The sequence below is a fragment of the Myodes glareolus genome, chromosome 22, assembly GCF_982192425.1.
Source record: "Myodes glareolus chromosome 22, mMyoGla1.1, whole genome shotgun sequence".
In the NCBI taxonomy this organism is placed as follows: domain Eukaryota; kingdom Metazoa; phylum Chordata; class Mammalia; order Rodentia; family Cricetidae; genus Myodes; species Myodes glareolus.
Window position 1 is genome coordinate 17,641,361 of NC_142047.1, and position 17,545 is coordinate 17,658,905.

At 53.1% G+C, this 17,545-nt stretch overlaps 1 protein-coding gene across 1 annotated transcript in view; it reads left to right on the forward strand.

Annotated features, from left to right (window-relative positions):
• The window catches only part of Nkd1 (NKD inhibitor of Wnt signaling pathway 1), a 67,881-nt gene extending 50,775 nt beyond the window's left edge, over nucleotides 1–17,106 (forward strand). Inside the window, exons 5-10 of the mRNA XM_087900153.1 lie at nucleotides 7,251–7,357; nucleotides 9,519–9,614; nucleotides 13,343–13,490; nucleotides 13,984–14,068; nucleotides 14,935–15,062; nucleotides 15,621–17,106. Coding sequence (XP_087756279.1) covers nucleotides 7,251–7,357; nucleotides 9,519–9,614; nucleotides 13,343–13,490; nucleotides 13,984–14,068; nucleotides 14,935–15,062; nucleotides 15,621–16,213 — 1,157 coding nt within the window. The 3' untranslated portion in view covers nucleotides 16,214–17,106. The remainder of the gene's footprint in view (nucleotides 1–7,250; nucleotides 7,358–9,518; nucleotides 9,615–13,342; nucleotides 13,491–13,983; nucleotides 14,069–14,934; nucleotides 15,063–15,620) is intronic.
• The last annotated feature ends 439 nt before the right edge of the window (nucleotides 17,107–17,545 follow it).

Here is a 17,545-nt window from a genome sequence, read left to right on the forward strand (position 1 = left end):
CAGGGCAGGTCCATCTACAAGGCTGGCCGACAGTGCCTGACGTCTGAGGAGGCCTCTGGGGAGCAGCAGGCAGCCACCCTGGCTCCTCATCCTGCTTGAGTTTCCCCGGTGGCTCAGCAGTCATTCTCCAGTCCCCAGCATCTCTAAGCTGTTTCCACGGAGTGAACCTGACTTGGTGTCTTCCCATCTGCTCTCCGTGAAAGTGCAGCACGGACAGGGTAGAGTCTGCCTCTGCTGTGCCAGGAGGTTTAGCTGTATCTCCAGGGACCAGGTTTGAAAGCTAATCTCCTTCATGGACTTACACATGGGGGAAGGGGTGACGGGCAGCACGGATGGACCATAGCAGCCTCTTACCACTCTCGTGGTACAGGGTCCCTGCCTGTACTCATGATGTCCCCTCAGTTCTGTTCAGGCCTCAGAGCGTGAAGACAGACAGTGCTTGCAGACAGTTGCCTGCTTTCCCCATGGCCTTTTCCCTCTCAGTCACAAGCATCTCAAAAGCGGAGTCACTGCTGGCATATGGGCCCAGCGGTGGCATGTAGGAGGGGAGTATGCACGTTTGGAGGGAAGCCAGGGAGCGCTCGGGACTCTGCTGGGCAGATCACTGCTGCTGGGAGGTGGTAATGGTCCCCTGAAAAGTAAAAGTTCACAGTGAATCTCCTCAATCCAGAACCCTAGGCTCTTTGGGAAGCTCAACCAAACTTGCTTAAAAGTGAAGCTTTTAAAATCAAAAATTCCCAGGATAGCATTGCATAAAAAGCCAAAAGCTAAAAACACTAAAAGCTGGACTTAGGAATGCAGATGGCACCACCGGCATGAGGAAATACACAGACAAACACACACACACACACACACACACACACACACACACACACACACTCTTCTCTGTCCTCTGTCCCTCAAAGTCCGAGGTGGTTTTTAAGGGGGGATCAGGAATCTGTTCATGAAAGGGTAAGTTAGGGACACTCCTGGCTTCTTTCCCTCAGTTCCTAAACGGTCCTCACAGAGAGAGGACCTCTTAGCCCAACGCTCCTCCTATCCAAGTTTGATCAATGACACAAAACTCAGTCTGTAAGCTCTCTATCCTAAGAGTGTGGAGTGTGCAGTGCTATCTGAAGAAAGTCATGGCTTCTGAGTCACAGAATGCTGTGTAGAAACTCTGCTCTCATTTTCCTAACCCAGGGAAGCTCCAGGTGTGTGAAATTTAGCTCTAGTTCCGTGGTGGGGGTAGGGGGAGACCATCAAGAGTGCACTTTCTCTTGTCTTCCTCTCTCCTCTCCTCTCCTCTCCTCTCCTCTCCTCTCCTCTCCTCTCCTCTCCTCTCCTCTCCCCTCCCCTCCCCTCCCCTCCCCTCCCCTCCCCTCCCCTCCCCTCCTCTCCCCTCCCCTCCCCTCCCCTCCTCTCCTCTCCCCTCCCCTCCCCTCCCCTCCCCCCTCCCCTCCCCCCTCCCCTCCCCCCCTCCCCTCCCCTCTCCCCTCCCCTCTCTCCTCCCCTCCCCTCCTCTCCATCTCTTTTCTGTACAGAGTCCTGTTCCAGTAGCCTGGCGGGGTGGGGATGGGAGGGCTCAAACTCAGCATCCTGCCCTAGCCTCCCGAGACAGGCATGTGCCGCCTTGCCCAGCTTTCACTTCTGCTTTTTAAGCTTCACTCCCAGTGTTGTGAAATGCAAATGGGGACACTCCTACATTGTGTTAGTAAGGACTTAATGAGACAACATGTATACCTGCCAACCTGACCAGCAGTGCCAGGCTGGCACATCTGTGCATCTCTAGAGCCCTTTCCCTCGTGAGGCCTGTGCCAGTCATCCAAGAAACCATTTGGCCTGGAATGCACACACGATCTTTCTCCTCACGACCGCAGATTTACCCTCCTAATTATTTTTGGCATAGGCTAATATTAAAATCCATGTGCATTCCCCCTGACAGCTGCTGCTGGAGGTTTGGAGGCCCAGAAACATCCTGGCAAGCCACCCTTAGAGCAGAATATTTGTCACAGATATCTTTGTGTGGACAATCGCGGGGGGTCACGAGCACGGCAGGGCGCGTGTCCAAACTTCAGCGCAGAGGCGCCAGCTTGTGCTCATTCTTCTGCTGTGTCTGCCTGAAAATGCGTGCCACACGCTTGCTGGTCATCTCTGCTCTTTCCTTACTGAGGTTGGATCTTCACTGCCTTGCTCGTAACCTGCTTTCCAGTTTGTCACTTTTATCCAAGCTTGCTGTTAACTGGGCTTTTATGGACTGTGTTCCAATAAACTAGCACTGTCACCTGAGTTTGGATTTGTGCCCATTTTTCAACCATCTCCTTCCACACCAAGCCTCCATGTTGCTCAAGCCAGGATGGACAGCACCTGTCTGTCCTTACCTGTGCCTGTGTATAGGACACAGCACAGCTGGGCTCATGCCTGTGAAAACTCCCTCCTCTGCAAGGGTGCATAGATGCATCAGCTCCTGTGAGCAATACAGAGGTAGCAGCCACCAGGGACCAGCCTCCAGGAAGTTAATGTTCTGTCTGTGCAGATACAGAGCCTGCTGTGAGGTTGACAGAGGGCCCCATATGGGACTCTATAGAATGAATTGCCAGATTGAATGGAAGCAGACCACGCCCTGTCAGCTCCAATGCATTTGTACCAATTAAGAGACAGCGCTCAGTGCTCCTCCTTCCACACCTGCCTGCCTTTTGCTTGAGAAATGTCAGAAGTAGTACACTGTGCACGTCCCTGGTGTCATGTGGACGACACTTCTGGAATCGAGCAGTACATAGCCTGCTTCTCAAAGCCTGTCGCCCTGCAACCCCAGATGACCCCTGTAGCCCCAGCCACAGGGCAGGAGCCCTAGGTAAGCATGCCCCCGTGCAGCTTAGGAGGGAGCTACTGCACAAGGAGGGCCCACTTGGTTTCCTAGCCCTCTTCTCCCCCTGCTGTTTGGGTGACGCCAGCTGTCAGCGCTCAGGCTGGGTGGGCTGTGCCAGGCTGATCTCTGGGTCACTGCTGTTTGCCAGGGTAAACAGTCCCCAGAAAGTGATGGGCAACTCTCCTAGCATGTGATCGCAGGGGTGCCTCCTGTTGGCCTTGGGGAAGGCCCTAATCACAGCTGCCACCTTTCCCTGGTTCCTAAGCCTCTTCCCTTTCTCTTCCTCCTCCTTCTTCCCTCTTTTAAACTGGGGGAGGGGAGAGGGAAAGAGGCTGTCTTTGATCTCAGTGGAGGAAAGAAGTCTGTTCTGTTCAGGCTTTTGGCTAACACAACAAACAGTGTTTAAAATTTAACTTTGCTTAATTAATTAGTAATTCTGTTTAATGCTGTCTGATCTCCCTCCAAAAGGTATTTTGAAGCTTGAGAAGGGAACTTCAAAGGGAGCCGGGTGAAGATGGTCAAGTAATGCATTTAATCTGGCAGTTGCTGGGGGTGGAGTGCGGCCAGGCTGGAGCTGATGCGTAGAGAGAACGAACCATCATCTGCAGAATCAGCCAGCCAGCTCTGGTGGCCATGGCCTCCATGTGAGAAGGACAGAAAGCAGCTTCCAAAGAGAAGGAGCCCCACAAACAGCCCCCATGTTCTTCTGGGCTGAGAAGCAATTTTAAGAAAGTAGAAATGTCATTTTTTTTCTCTTCTGTGGCCACAATGAATGACTGAGCAGGTTGGGTACCACACAGGGTTTCCAGTTGGCCAAACAGTAAATCACAGGTAACTCCAGGCTGTGTCCTATTTGACAAGCATATGCCCTGGAAGATAACGGAGAACCGCCTTTGCCTAAAGTAGTAATACCCAAAGTTCCAGAGAGGACCAGACAGCTCCTGTCTTAAACTGTGTGGAGCATGAGGACTCTTAGGATGACGTCACTCAGCTCTCGTGTGTGCAGAGAAGCAGCCAGAGACTAGTGAGTGTGGTCTGTCTCATTAAGCTTTGCCTAGAAAGTCAGGCTGCAGGCCCAGTGGCCCACAAGGCACAGTTGGCACCCTGCTCCATGTCTCTCAAACATGCTGTTTTTGCCCACCTTTTTCCTGTCACATTGACAGTGTGCCCTGATGTGACTCTCCCTGGCAGTCGGAATATGTTGGAGATGTGTCTGGAGCAAGAAGCAGAGAGAGGTCTTGAGTACTAGAGTCCTTTTTGGCAGCTTAGTATCGTCCCTGCGTATGTGACTTGGGTGGCCTGCCACGAGCAGAGTTTGCTGCTGTCTAACCCTCGTGCCAGAAGCCATAGCCAAGTAGAGATGCTCTGATTAGCTACCTGGGCACAATACCATTTGCCTTGGTTTGGTTTCAGAGGGGTCATCTGCGAATCCCATGCCGGTTGTCGGAGTCCTAGCCCCTCTCTCTGACACCGGGCCTGCATGGTTTTCTGTAGGTTCTCTGCCTCCTCTTCTGGCACTTGATCAGGGGACAATAGAGGAGAGAGGTCTTCTTTGATAGGGCACAGAGTGTCAAGGAGTCTTACTGGCCTCACAGCTCTGGGGCAGCATGTCTCCCAGGCCTGCTCTTCATTTCTGCTCTGCCCAGGCCGGAAGGCTCTACATGCTCACTGACATGACCACCTGGGGCTACCATGGGGGCTTGTTGGGCTAGGACAGCATGAGGGACCTGCTGGGGAGGAGAGGACAGCCTAAGCCACTCTGGTCCCTTGGGAGGACACATGAGGATAAAAGGGGATGTTTTCCACTCCAGGTGGGGGAAAAGGAAGGGGCAGGGAGGTCCCAAAGGAAGACATGCTTTCTAGCATGGCAGCAAGGGTACTCCAGAGAGAACGGAACAGCGGTTCCTTGTCTTTGGGCTTATCAAGTGGAACATGAAAGGCGACATTGAACCTGGAGGTGCTTGTCTGATAACTTCCCTTTGAACTTGAAGTCGGGTTTCGATAAGCCTGGCCAGCTCGCATCAGCGGGACCTCTGCAGAGCCAGGCAGTGGCTTTGAAGATGGAACTCGGCTTTGTTTTGCTTTCTGCTTCCTCTTCTCTCTCTGGGAGGGGGAGGAGCACGGGAGAGGAGCAGGGTTCTGCAGGCTGTGATGTCTCTATAGTTCCTGCAAAGGGGCAGGTTGGGGCAAAGGAGACAGTTCGGACCTGAGCTACCAGCTGGGACTAGGCACAGTCAGTGCTTACTGAGCACCTGCCGTGGTGTCTGTCCAACAGTCTCCTCACAGTTCTCTCCTGGAACTGGCTTGAGGATGCTGTCTGCTGAGGACCAGCATCCCTGGATCACCAGGAAGGGTGAGGAGGCACCACCCTTCCCCCACTGTACAGACTTTGTTAAAGTTGCCTGGGTCAGAAGAGCAGGAGCACCAAATGCCCCTCACCTGTGGTGCTCCTGCACAGCCCAGCCGTGTCTGCTGGAGACGTTGGTAGCATCCGAAGCTAAGGCTCAGCAGAGCTCCCTGCTTCAAGGGGTAGCAGTAGGGCCACCTGTCCCGGAGCCTGAATGGCGTGGCCATACTGCGCGCCCTGTCTGGACTCATGATAGCATCTGTGGCCCAGCGGGCACTGGGTAGACTGAGTAGCTGGCGCTGGACTTTGAGTCCCTGGTGAGTCTCCAGCCTGGTCTTCCTGGATTCAGGGTCCTCTGGAGGAGGATCTCTGACAAGTCAGATCAGGATGGGACTACTAAGGATGAAATCCAAAGTAGTGGGCCAGTGGCCTGCCTGGCAGTAAGCGTGCTGGGCCCCTGGAGCCTCTGAGGAGGTGGCCATTCTAGTTTTGTGCTCCTTTGGCTTTACTCTGCAGTAACAGAGCATTTCCACAGTTAACAATTGTGATGGCGTTAGTGAGTTGTTGGCTCTCGGGGCACTAATGGCTGGAGGCCCCTGTGGGTATTGGCTGTGCCAAGGCAGGGAGAGAGAAAGGAGAGGTTCCCAGGGGACAGAACCACTGCTGCAGGCCAGTTTGTAGTTGGCTGTGGTGTCTGAGAGCCTGGAGTATTCTTATGCCGCAGTTTTCCTATCTGTTAAATGGAGCTAATAACAGTAACCACCTCACAAGGTCCCAGTGAAGATAGAGTCAGTGAATAGCCAGTGAGGGCGGTGGGGCCCGGTTACTGTGAGAGTCCATCGCACATGCGTTGATTGCCGGTTCCGTGGTACCGTGTGGACTGCTGCAAATAGATGCCAGGAAGAGAGCCCTGACTTGGAAAGTAGGAACAAAGCAAGGGTTGTGTGCCCCTCCCCCACTGTACCCCCTTCTCACTGTTGTGCTTAGGGATGTTCACATATCCCATTGCAACACTGGGATATGTGAACTGAGAGGGGTGGAGACAGAGCCCCAGTTTCCTGACCTGTGCCTCATTTTGCCATGATCATGACATCCCCAAAAGGTTCAACTGGAACTATTGGTCTAGCTGAGTCATCTCGTCTGCCCTCCGGCAACCTAGCCTTCTCAGGTCAGGAGCCATCCTCAGTTTGTTCCCCTTCAAAGTAGTACAGCAAGGTCACTGTGTCAGGACACTGAGGAACTTTGGGGAGGGAAAAGATGGGAGCATCTTCTAGAAAAGTAAACTGAAGCCCCCTGTGTCCCATGGAAAGGGTCAGAAGACACCTGTGGGTCATTCTGTTACATGGTGAAACCTGTAGCCTGGGTTCTGGGTCTAGGGTGATGGTGGTGCCAGACTGGCACATCTTGGACACAGAAAAATGGTGCCAGTGGGCCACAGATTTCACATTCCCTCTCCTGAGAGTCAGACACACAGAAGACCACGCCCTTTTGCAGACAGAAGGGTCCCAGGTGAACAGAGGCCAAGGGCAAGGGTCAGAGTGAGTGCAATCCCTGAAGAGGCCATTGTGTGGTACACGATGTCCTTCACCACATATACATATACCCTTCTTCAAACTGGGTTAACTCAGTTCTCATCCCTCTACCCTGCCCACTATAGCATCTTTGAGGATTCCACAGCGTCAGTGTAGGAAGCAGTGAATACAGAATGCTAAGGTCCCACACCTTGTCCAGTCCCCTAAACACCTCTCCAGGCCCAGCCCTGCTAAGTGGTCGGTTGTCCCTACCAGGTACTCAGTCTGCGGGCTGCTATTCCAGGCTGTAAAGTTGGGACAGAGTGGGAGTCTGAGAGGCTCCAGGGAAACCTGAGTAACTGGTGTGGCTGCACCACAGAGGCGTTCTCTGGGGCAGCCTGTGGCATCATCGGGGCCAAAGAATCAAAGGACATGGAACACAGCCAAGAGGCAGGGCAGGAGGGGCCCGGCACTCTTGGCCTGAGGACAGGGCATAGCCACCCTGATTTTGATTTTCCTCCCCTTTCCCTCTGCCTCCCCGCAGTGGCCCTGCCACCCGAGAAGTCCGACAGCCTGGGCAGTGGCGATGAGAAGAGAATGGAGAAAGCGAGTGACCCTGGTCCCGGCTCCAAGAAGCAGCTGAAGTTTGAAGTAAGCTTGCTTTGGAGGGTTGTGAATCATGGTGGTGCTCTAGAAGGGGTAAACCGAGGCCCATCTAAAAGGGAGGACCTCTTAACTCTCATGTGGATAGTTTGCTTCTGTGGGAGATCCTTCCTGGGCCTCTGGGCCATAGTATCTCAGTGATGGCCTCCCCACGTGGGTGGTGGCAAGTACACAATAATAGGACCCTACGACAAGGCGGGGTTGTACATGGGGAGACAGGGCTCTGGTCCTTGGGCCTGTTGCCTTCTTACAGGATCCTCAGATTCTTCAAACCTTCCATTTCATCCCCAGAGGTTGACCTGAGGCATATGGGGGCCTCCTCTGATATGGAGAAATCTAAGACTGGAGGCTCTGGACAGGGCCCCAGTCCTATCTGGACTTTGGTTTCTAAACCACAAGGACAACACAAAGGATAGCCCACCCCACATAGTGCCCATCCTCCTGCCCTACTCTGACCCCAGCAGTACAGCAGAATGGGTAGCTTAGTTCCAGGCACCAAACACAGAGTGAGAGCTCACATTGAAGCTGAGATCGGTGGAGGTTGCTGGCATCCCTCACCTCAGCGCCTCACTGTTTCCCTGTCCCTCCCTTCCTGAGACCACAGGGCACAGCTCTACTGTTGGCACAAAGCTGTGAATTCAGGCCAGGTCCCTTCATGTTCAGGCTCCCTGGATTGTGGGGTTAGTGAGGATCTGCGGAGTTCTGGAAGCTTTCGGTGCTCCCAGCCCACAGTGGGTTCGTTGCTCAGAATACTGGGGTCTCCTTCTTTACCCTAGGGCTCATGGAGCCCTGTTGCTCACCAGGAGATCAACAATGAAATGGGTATGGTTTCTGGTTCCTGCCCTTGCTGATCAAGCAGTGTGGTCAAGGTGACATGGTAGTTACTCGGACAAGTGGCATAGCTAGCGAACCAATGTGGTATATATGTGCAGGTGTGTATGTGTGCCACGTGTCGTATCACATCAAGTACTTCCTCAGGAGTAGAATGGGCACTTGGCAGGTGTCCGATTAGCATGTTGTGGATGAGGGAAGGTCGGCTTTGGACTCAGCATGACCCACTTGAGAACCAGAGAGGGAAGCCAGCTTCAAGCTGCAACTGCTCTAAGTAGAACACCTTGCCTGCCACGCACACTCCAGTTAGCAGGCATTTCCCACGTGGTGAGGCCACGCACACTCCAGTTAGCAGGCATTTCCCACGTGGTGAGGCCACGCACACTCCAGTTAGCAGGCATTTCCCACGTGGTGAGGCCACGCACACTCCAGTTAGCAGACATTTCCCACGTGGTGAGGCCACGCACACTCCAGTTAGCAGGCATTTCTCCTGTGGTGAGGCCACACACACTCCAGATAGCAGGCATTTCCCCTTGTGGTGAGGCCACGCACACTCCACTTAGCAGGCAATTCCCCTTGTGGTGAGGCCCGTCTCCATGTTCTCTGAGCTGGGGCACGGAGTCTGCCATCCTATTGATCAGGTCACCTCTGGGTCTTTGATGCCTGGCCTTGTAGGGCCGCTCTTGGCAGAGAAGCAGGACAGTTGAGGTGGAAGTATGAACTGTCCCCATAGCGGCAGGGGACCTGGGAACTCTGACCTGATAGAGGGCCACATGGGAAGGGACTTAGTGTTCTGACAACCTTACAGGACAGAGGATAGATACAATCATTTTCTGTATTTTATATGAAAGGAAAATGAAGCCTCAGAAACATAGAGACCTGTCCAGGATGGTACAATTGTTGGGGCCGTGCCAGGAGGAGTCTGGGCAGACTGGAGTTTCACCTCTTCATGTCCAGCCTGCTGCTGCCCAGTTCAGTTGCCCGTCCTGGGATCTTGTCTGGCTTCCCAGTCATTGATCACTATTTCCTTCGAGAAACTTTTCACCTTTGGTTGAAGTTTAGCCTTGTAAGGCCACAGTCTCCTGTCTGATTCCTTGTGTTTCCTTTGTCTTTGGACATTAGAGATTGTTGGTGCCCTGAGACCTGTATGCCCTGCTTAGACTCTGGCCTCTTTCCCTGCCTGGTCATGTCTTAGTCATTGTTCTTCTGCCTTTCCCAGTGTCAGGGAATAGTCAGGGTGTCCAAGGCCTTAACCACTGGTCCCAAGGTAAGGTAATTATGTAGCTGGTAAGTAAATAAGCCACCTGTCTTTCTGTAGGAGCTTCAGTGCGATGTTTCTGTGGAGGAGGACAGCCGACAGGAATGGACTTTCACTCTGTATGACTTCGACAACAATGGCAAAGTCACCCGTGAGGTAAGTGTGCTTGCTGCCACTTGGCAGCCCTCAGGCATAGGAGCTGGACTCAGCCTGAGTCTGCTGCCCCCTCCTCCTGCCTGGTGGGGGCAGGGCTAGGGAAGGCTGCTGGGAGTATCCTGAAGGGTGTGCTGGCATCTGTCAGTGAGGAGAGGGGCCAGAACGAGTACACCTGAGCACCTCACAGTCCAGGGTTGGGGGTACCCCACTGGGGAGAGGTGGGAGACAGTGGCACAGTTCAAGGATTTCCCAGAGAGGAATCTCAGGTCCAACAATCTGTCCCTACTTCCTTCCTCTCGCAGTCCCCAAGCTCCAGCAGCTACCCTTGATTGCTTCAGTGAGCCTCCCAGGCCACACAGACAGGAGCAAGCAGTGGCTGTGACTGGTCTCAGTCCTCCCCCCCCCCCATTCAGAGCCTCCTACAACTCCTCCCAAGTTCTTCTCACCTTCTCCTTGTCTCTATCTCTGCATCAGCTGTGTACCAGGCTAAGCACTCAGCAGGGGAGAAACAGTCTCAGTTCTCCGTGTGTTGCTCTGACAACCCGATGAAGCAGAAAACACCATTGGGACAGGAGGGAGCAGCTTCTTGGAGGGACATCCCAGTGCTAAGCTGGCTCAGCCATGCAGCACGCTGGCCTGGGAGTGTGCCTGCCTAGCTGATCTCTGGTTAAGAACTGAAGGAGATTGGCCCGTGGCCCCTGTGCACAGTAGTGGGTCTTAGGTCCTGCAAGCAACCCAGATTTCATTCCAGGGGCCAGGAAAGCCAAGGTGGGCTCAGACTCAGCATCCTTCCCTCTTCCTTCCAGGCCTGCCTGCACTTTGAGGAGGGGCCTCTTAGAGATGGTACTTGGCACCTGTGTGGAGGTGTAAGACCAGGTGGGTGGGCTTTGTCCTCTCCTGTGGGCCTGCAGTGTCTCCAGAGTCATGAAAGCTTGGCCTCCATATCTCCTTATCCCAGTTTGGGACAAGTATTAGCTTCTCCACAGCATCTACAGGAAGTCACCTTTAAGCTTTCTGAGGGGTATGTGGCTTACAAAGCCTGCCTGAGAACCAGGCGGGAGGGAGACTAACTAACTATGGCATGTTAACTATGCAGGACCCTGGCCTGTGAGCGATGGGATCCTAGTTTGTCCTGTTGCAGCTAACAACAACAGGAATGCATTGACTCCTTGACCTGTAATTCAGTTCTGGGGCCTTACTTTAAGTATGTGTACTTCAGGTCTTACTCATGGCTGTTCTTGTCTTACTGTGCACTCTCTCCATGGCACTGAATGCTCCCAGTTCTAGCCTGGATCTCTCCCTCTCAGGAATTTCTCCCATTCAAAATTTCCATACCCAGCCCAGAGTCAAATCTCACTGGCTTCTCATCCAGCCTAGATGACTAGGACACGTGGGGCCATCTGTGACGTCTTTGACATGCATGTCACAATGGAGGTGGCCCGCTCTTGGTGACTGCCGTCTTCCTGTCTCCCTGTTGTATACATGTGAGGCACCTCCTGTGCATAGACCCTCCTGCAAAGGCCTTGCAAGAAGGAACAGGGACAGATGCTCCTTTCTCTTTTCTAACTCATGTCCTTGGTGATGAGAGGAAGAAGCCACAAGGAAGGCAGGTGGCCCAGCATAGCCTGAAGCAAGCCTCTGGGCTATGTTTTCTGAGGAGCTAGGATGCTGACTTTGTGTCAAGAACCCTGCCTGGTGCCTTTCCCGTCTCTAGCCACAAAGCCCCCTTTAAACCTGCGTACAAAGCTCTTCCAGTCTTCTTCCTAGAGCGAGCACATGGATTTTGGTGTGTCCCAGAAAACAGGCTCCTGCCTCACTGCATCTGCTGCCTGTAGCCTGTGTGTGAGCTGAACATGGGAACCTTTGGGCTGTCAATCATACAGGAAGCAGTTAAGTCACCTGATCTGCCACTGTACCAAATACTGAGTTTTAAAAGGCAACAGGCTTACTCCAGTGCACAATAGTTGGTTCTGTTGTTTTGGACCTGTGGCAAGGCAGAATATTCTGGCATGTGTGCATGGAAAAACAAAACTGCTCACTTCAGGGCCTGAAAGGAAGAGGAGAGAGAGAGAGAGAGAGAGAGAGAGAGAGAGAGAGAGAGAGAAGAAAGAACCAGGTCCCCCTTTAGGAGCGTGTCTTCAATAGCCTAAAAGCCTCGCCACAAGGTCTTATCCCCTAAAAATTCCACCAGCTCCCCATATGCCCCCCTGAGACCACACATTTACTATATTGTCTTTATATAGTATAGTAGTGGCCTGTTCCTATGTTCCATACCCTGGCTTTTAAGGTGGTGGCAAAGCAGCTTTTTCAGCTCGGTGCTGAAGGCACCAAACAGGACCCCAGGACTTTTGAGGCAGTGGCCTTGGCTTCCTTGCTTGTCACCTCCATCATGGCTTTGGAAGATGGTGTAGCTCTAGAGCATGTAGCATAGCTGTGCAGGGAGCCATGGGAAGGACAGGAAGAGGGGTTCGGTGTGACCTCACTAGAGGAGCTGAGACAGCTCAGCATGCCAGGAGGGAGCAGCTGGAATCTGAGTCTCATACTGCCGCCCCCCCCCCCCCCAGTCTGTCCTGCACATATTCTGGTCTGGTCTTTCCAAAGCTTTTGTTAAGAATTAAGTTAGTTGTCAATGTTGACGATTTGGGATATTTCTCAGAAGATTCTGGATTTCTGGCTTCTCTGAGCCGGCTCAGAGTCAGCCTAGCAGCATGTCCACCATGTTTCACAGGAATGCCTGTGCCATGATAGACCGTTCGTGCCTGGCTACAGCATCGCTAGGGTCATTCGTCTCTGCCTCAGCCTAAGGGAAGAGAGAGGAGAAGGCCAAGTCTCTCCGCAGTCATGAGGAACTGCAGGGCAGTGGCTGAGTGTGTCTGGTGGATAGTGTTTTTAAAGCAAGTGGCTGTACCCCAGACAGCTGATCACAGATACCCAGAGCACAGAAGTCCCAGTGAGGGGTACTCTTCCCGACTCCAGTCAGAGTCTCTGAGATCCTCCTCATAGAACACTGCTGGAATCTCCATTCAGGCCAGAAATATCTGGTCAGGTTTCTCACCGACCAGTTTGTCTCCAGGGACACTTACCTCATGCTTCAGCAACAAAAACTGATCTTCCTCCATCCTGGAGGCTGGAGTTTAGGGCTGAGGCAGCAGGCCCCATGGTTCTGGTGAACACTCCCTTCCTAGTCTGTGGACAGCTGCCTTCTTATAGGCAGAGAACAGGTGAGCTGCAAGAGCCGCAGAACAGCAGCCTCTGCTCCCACATACTGCTCTTCCATCACCTCCATCGCTCCCTGATCCAGCTACAGCGTCCATGGGGATGACTTCGGCAGAGGAATGGTGGGGCCATAATCCAGTCCAGTGGAATTACACATTATTAATTATCACATTTCTGGTTTTCCGTCTAAGATCGGGGTGTGTAGCATCACTAGGTGCCTGTCACCTAGGAGGGTTGAGATCTGGTTTTTAAACTCTTCACCTCCCAGGTGAGGCTTCTCTGGGAGGTTCCACATCCTGCTGAGGTCCCCAGCGGCTCAGTCACTCCGAGCTCTGAACTCCCTTCCATTTGTTCTCTTACTCCTTATTCTCTCCCTGAATCCACCATTCTGCCTCCAGCTCTGTGTGAAGGAGCCAGGGGCCTTCAGCATAGTGGCGGCCCCCAACTCTCAGGTTGCTGGTGACTGTGCATTGCGGCTGAAGTACACGGTGTGTCTGCTTCTTCTCAAACAGGACATCACCAGCTTGCTGCACACCATCTATGAGGTGGTTGACTCCTCTGTGAACCATTCCCCCACATCAAGCAAGACCCTGCGGGTGAAGCTCACTGTGGCCCCCGATGGGAGCCAGAGCAAGAGGAGTGTCCTTTTCAACCAGACTGGTGAGAGTTGACAGAGTGGGTACCCACTTTGGGAAAGACAGGAAGGACCCATGTCAGCCTGGAAGGGTGGCAGGAGTCCCAGCTTCCCTGGACAGTTGCTTAGTGTACTTAAGACTTCGGTGGGCCCTTGAAGGAGAAGGCCCCTGGACTGGGGGTGGGAGGGTTGCAGATGGAAGGACCTGTGTAAGCAAAGGCGTAGAGATGAGACTGTAGCAAGAAACTACAGGGACATGTTGTGCAGAAGATGGCAGTCCAGGCCTTGGAGGGCAGCTTATGAATCTGGAGAGGTCAGTGGGACAGACAGCTAGCATGATCTTCACTGGGCAAGCCCACCCAAAGTTCACCACAAAGCTATGGTGAAGCATGATGGGTATTCGTTGTTGTTGTTGTTGTTTTGTTTGTTTGTTTGTTTGTTTGAGGGCATAGTGCCATGCAATCCCAGGTAGAGTAGGAGTAGGTACTGACTAGTATTTCTTGGGCTTCTGGGATTCAGACCTGCAGAGCACGAGGCCCCGAGCAGACACCAAGCCTGCTGAGGAACTTCGTGGCTGGGAGAAGAAGCAGCGAGCCCCTCTCAGGTATGACTTGCACAGGCAGAGGCGGCAGCCTCAGGCCCATGAACATATATTGAGCACCATCTGGATACATACATCTGAAGGACTTTGAGTTAGCAGGCTCTATTTTGGGTCCTTTGCAGGGGTCCTGGATCTATTTCAGAAGCACAGATTTAGAGTCATATTTAGACTCTAAAATTAAAAACAAAACAGCTGCAGATTTATAAGCCCTTACCTACAGTTCTGAAAGAAGCCTGAAAATGAAGGCTTTCCTAGCCCACTGAAGAGCCAAGCCATCCAAGGGATGGGAGGTTTGGGGGTTTGTCTCACTGTTGTGAAGGAATGTGCACATAGTACCTGGTAGAAACATTAGTTGGGCTAGGTCCCGAGGTGCTGTCCTAACCCCATCTAGAGTACATAACATGTCAGGAACAGTCAATATATGCTAATCCAAATTCCAAGGAGAAAATCTGAAGGATTTTTATATGGAATACAGTGAAGGACTATAGCTAGGGGTTCTGCAGCTGTATGTCCCTTTGTCACGTCTGCACGAACAGAGGGAAGGTGGGCTGTTCAGGCAAGTGTGGGGATCTTTCGCATCTGGCGCCAAAGGATGTAGTTGAAGGACCGGTCCTCGATGTGAACTTGGAAAAGACAGAACATTCTAGGATGCTGTTGGGTGGGCAGTGGACTGAGTGGAAGGCTGGCTTGAGATGAGTGGGACTGGGGTACAGCTGGGACAGGTGGTGGGCATCAGGGAAATGAAGGCATAGTCCGAGGGGTTTCTGTCTTGAACCCCTTCTCCCAAGTCACAGAGCAGAATGAGCTATGTGTTTGACCTGTGGCTTCCCAGACCTGTGCCTTCCCAGTCAACATACTTTTTGTCACAGGTTCCAGGGTGACAGCCACCTGGAGCAGCCGGGCTGCTACCACCATTGTGTGGACGAGAACATTGAGAGGAGAAACCACTACCTAGACCTGGCGGGGATAGAGAACTACGCATCTCAGTTTGGGCCTGGTAAGGGACTGCTGGGCAGGCTGTCCACCGAAAACACTGGGTTGGGTGAGGACGGGGAGATGTGGAACTTTTTACTGGACATATCAGAGACTCTTCTCAGAGACAGTTGCATTAAAGATGTTTCCAAAATGAAAGTAGTACTTGGACAAAGTTGGGCATGAGAATGAGGGGGCTTCAAATCCAGCCAAAGCAGTGGTCCCACCTAGGCCACCCCCACTCTGGCCCCGCATCAGCCACAGCTCCGGTAGCCACTTGGTCCATGGCAGTGCCACACTGCTAGCCTCTGTGCCCCTGGACCTTGCTTCACCCCTGTTCCCTCTTTTGAGTGCTCTCTCCGTTCCCTATGCACATCCCTTTATACGTGTAGAATGCGTTTGTCCCATCCATCATCATCTGGCCCCACCTCTCAGCAGATGGGAAGGTTCCCTTTCCTGTGGAGCAGTGAAGGACAGTAGCGGGTTGATAGCTCAGACAGAGAGGTGGTGGCACCTGGGAACCCCGGGGCAGCCCAGTGCATACAGTGCGCACTCATGAAGTATCTGTTGGATTGGTTCCTAGGCTCCCCTTCAGTGGCCCAGAAGTCAGAGCTGCCCCCTCGAATCTCCAACCCCACTCGCTCTCGCTCCCACGAGCCAGAAGCTGCCCACATCCCACACCGGAGGCCCCAAGGTGTGGACCCCGGCTCCTTCCACCTCCTTGATGCTCCCTTTGCCAAGGCGTCAGAGCTCCAGCAGCGGCTCCGGGGTACTCAGGATGGGAGCAAGCACTTTGTGAGGTCCCCCAAGGCCCAGGGCAAGAACATGGGAATGGGCCACGTGGCCAGAGGTGCAAGAAGCAAGCCCCCACTGGTGCCCACCACCCACACTGTGTCCCCCTCTGCCCACTTGGCCACCAGCCCAGCCCTCCTACCTACCCTGGCACCCCTGGGGCACAAGAAGCACAAGCATCGACCCAAGGAGAACCAGGCCAGCTGCCGGGGCCTGCAGGCCCCACTGGCTGCAGGAGGCGCCACGGTTATGGGTCGGGAGCAGGTGAGGGAGCTACCTGCTGTGGTGGTGTATGAGAGCCAGGCTGGGCAGGCCGTCCAGAGACATGAGCACCACCACCATCACGAACATCACCACCACTACCACCACTTCTACCAGCCCTAAGTCCCAGCAGGCCGCCACATGAAGGACCCACCCCCACGCCTCGAGGCATTATTATTCTATTAATTATTGTTATTATGACAATTATTGTTATTAATAATTATTGTTACTCCACTAATATTTAGCTAGCCTTCATGTAGAAGATATATGGAAACACAGAACTAAACTTTTATTTATATGTTGTGGGGATTATATAGCTCACCCAAGAAGTGACTCTGGGTTTGGAAGGGTCCTTGGGCTCCCCCAGCTGCAGGGTCCACGCAGATCTTCCCAAACCACAGGAGCCCTCGGCCCAGCTGCCCCACTTCTGCTCTTCCGGGAGCGCACCCTTGCCTGGCCAAGCTTCAGAGACCCTCAAGAGCTCCGGAGGACAACAGCTGCTACCTCTCAGTGTTATTCCGGTCTGACTTCACCCTTAACCGACTGTCACGTGCTACAGGGGCTTTTGGTGGACTGTATTGCCGTGCCCTCCCTGCCCTCATGTTTCCACACCTCAGCCTAGACCCTTAGCTGTGCTTTCTGGAGTTGCTGCCTCACCTTGGTCCACGCCAGCCCTAGCTTTTTTTTTTTTTCCTGCCATGCACAATGTGGAAGCGCCCCTCTCCTCCCATGCACCCCCCTTTGCTTTTGAAGGATGCACCTGTATTTAAGGATTGTCCTTGGAGCCAGCCTTCTCCTTTTGGAAACTGCTACAGAGAGAAGCAGCCACATACAGAAGCATGGTTTCCCAAGATGGCACCATTGTATGACGGAGGGTGTGAAACCTGAGTTTGCCATCAGCAAATACACTTTGTGGCTCTCTGGCAACCTTTGTATCTATAGGTAGATGCTGCCTGTCCGTGTCTCTGTATCTTTCTATAAATACACTCTCAGGTATCTTTGCTGGTGTGCAGAAATCACTGCGCTGCTCTGTGGAAGCTCCTGCAACCCAGATGTGCCCCATGTGCTTCGTGTAAGGGTCGCCCATGCCTCAGACACAAGCAGCCGCTACCCTCTCATAAGAGGTCATTTCTTTGGGTTTGAAGTCTGCAGTTTTGGAGAAACCTGCTTGGGTGTAGAATCTTAGAGTAGAATGGGTATATCAGGTGAGACCGTGGGACAGCCTCCTTCACAGAGCAGGATTATATCAGACAAGAGCTAGAGAAACCAGGAAAGGAGCACTGTTAACACTGGGGCAAAAGCTGAGGGACAGTGGAGCCCAGAACGGCTCTAAGCTATCCCTGCACCTGAAAGGTGAGGGTTGAAAGGCCCCTGGAAGCTGTGACTTTCGTTCAGGGAATGTAAGGGGCTGTGTGGAACCCCCAGGGGTGGAAGTCTTGACTCTCTCCTGCCTCT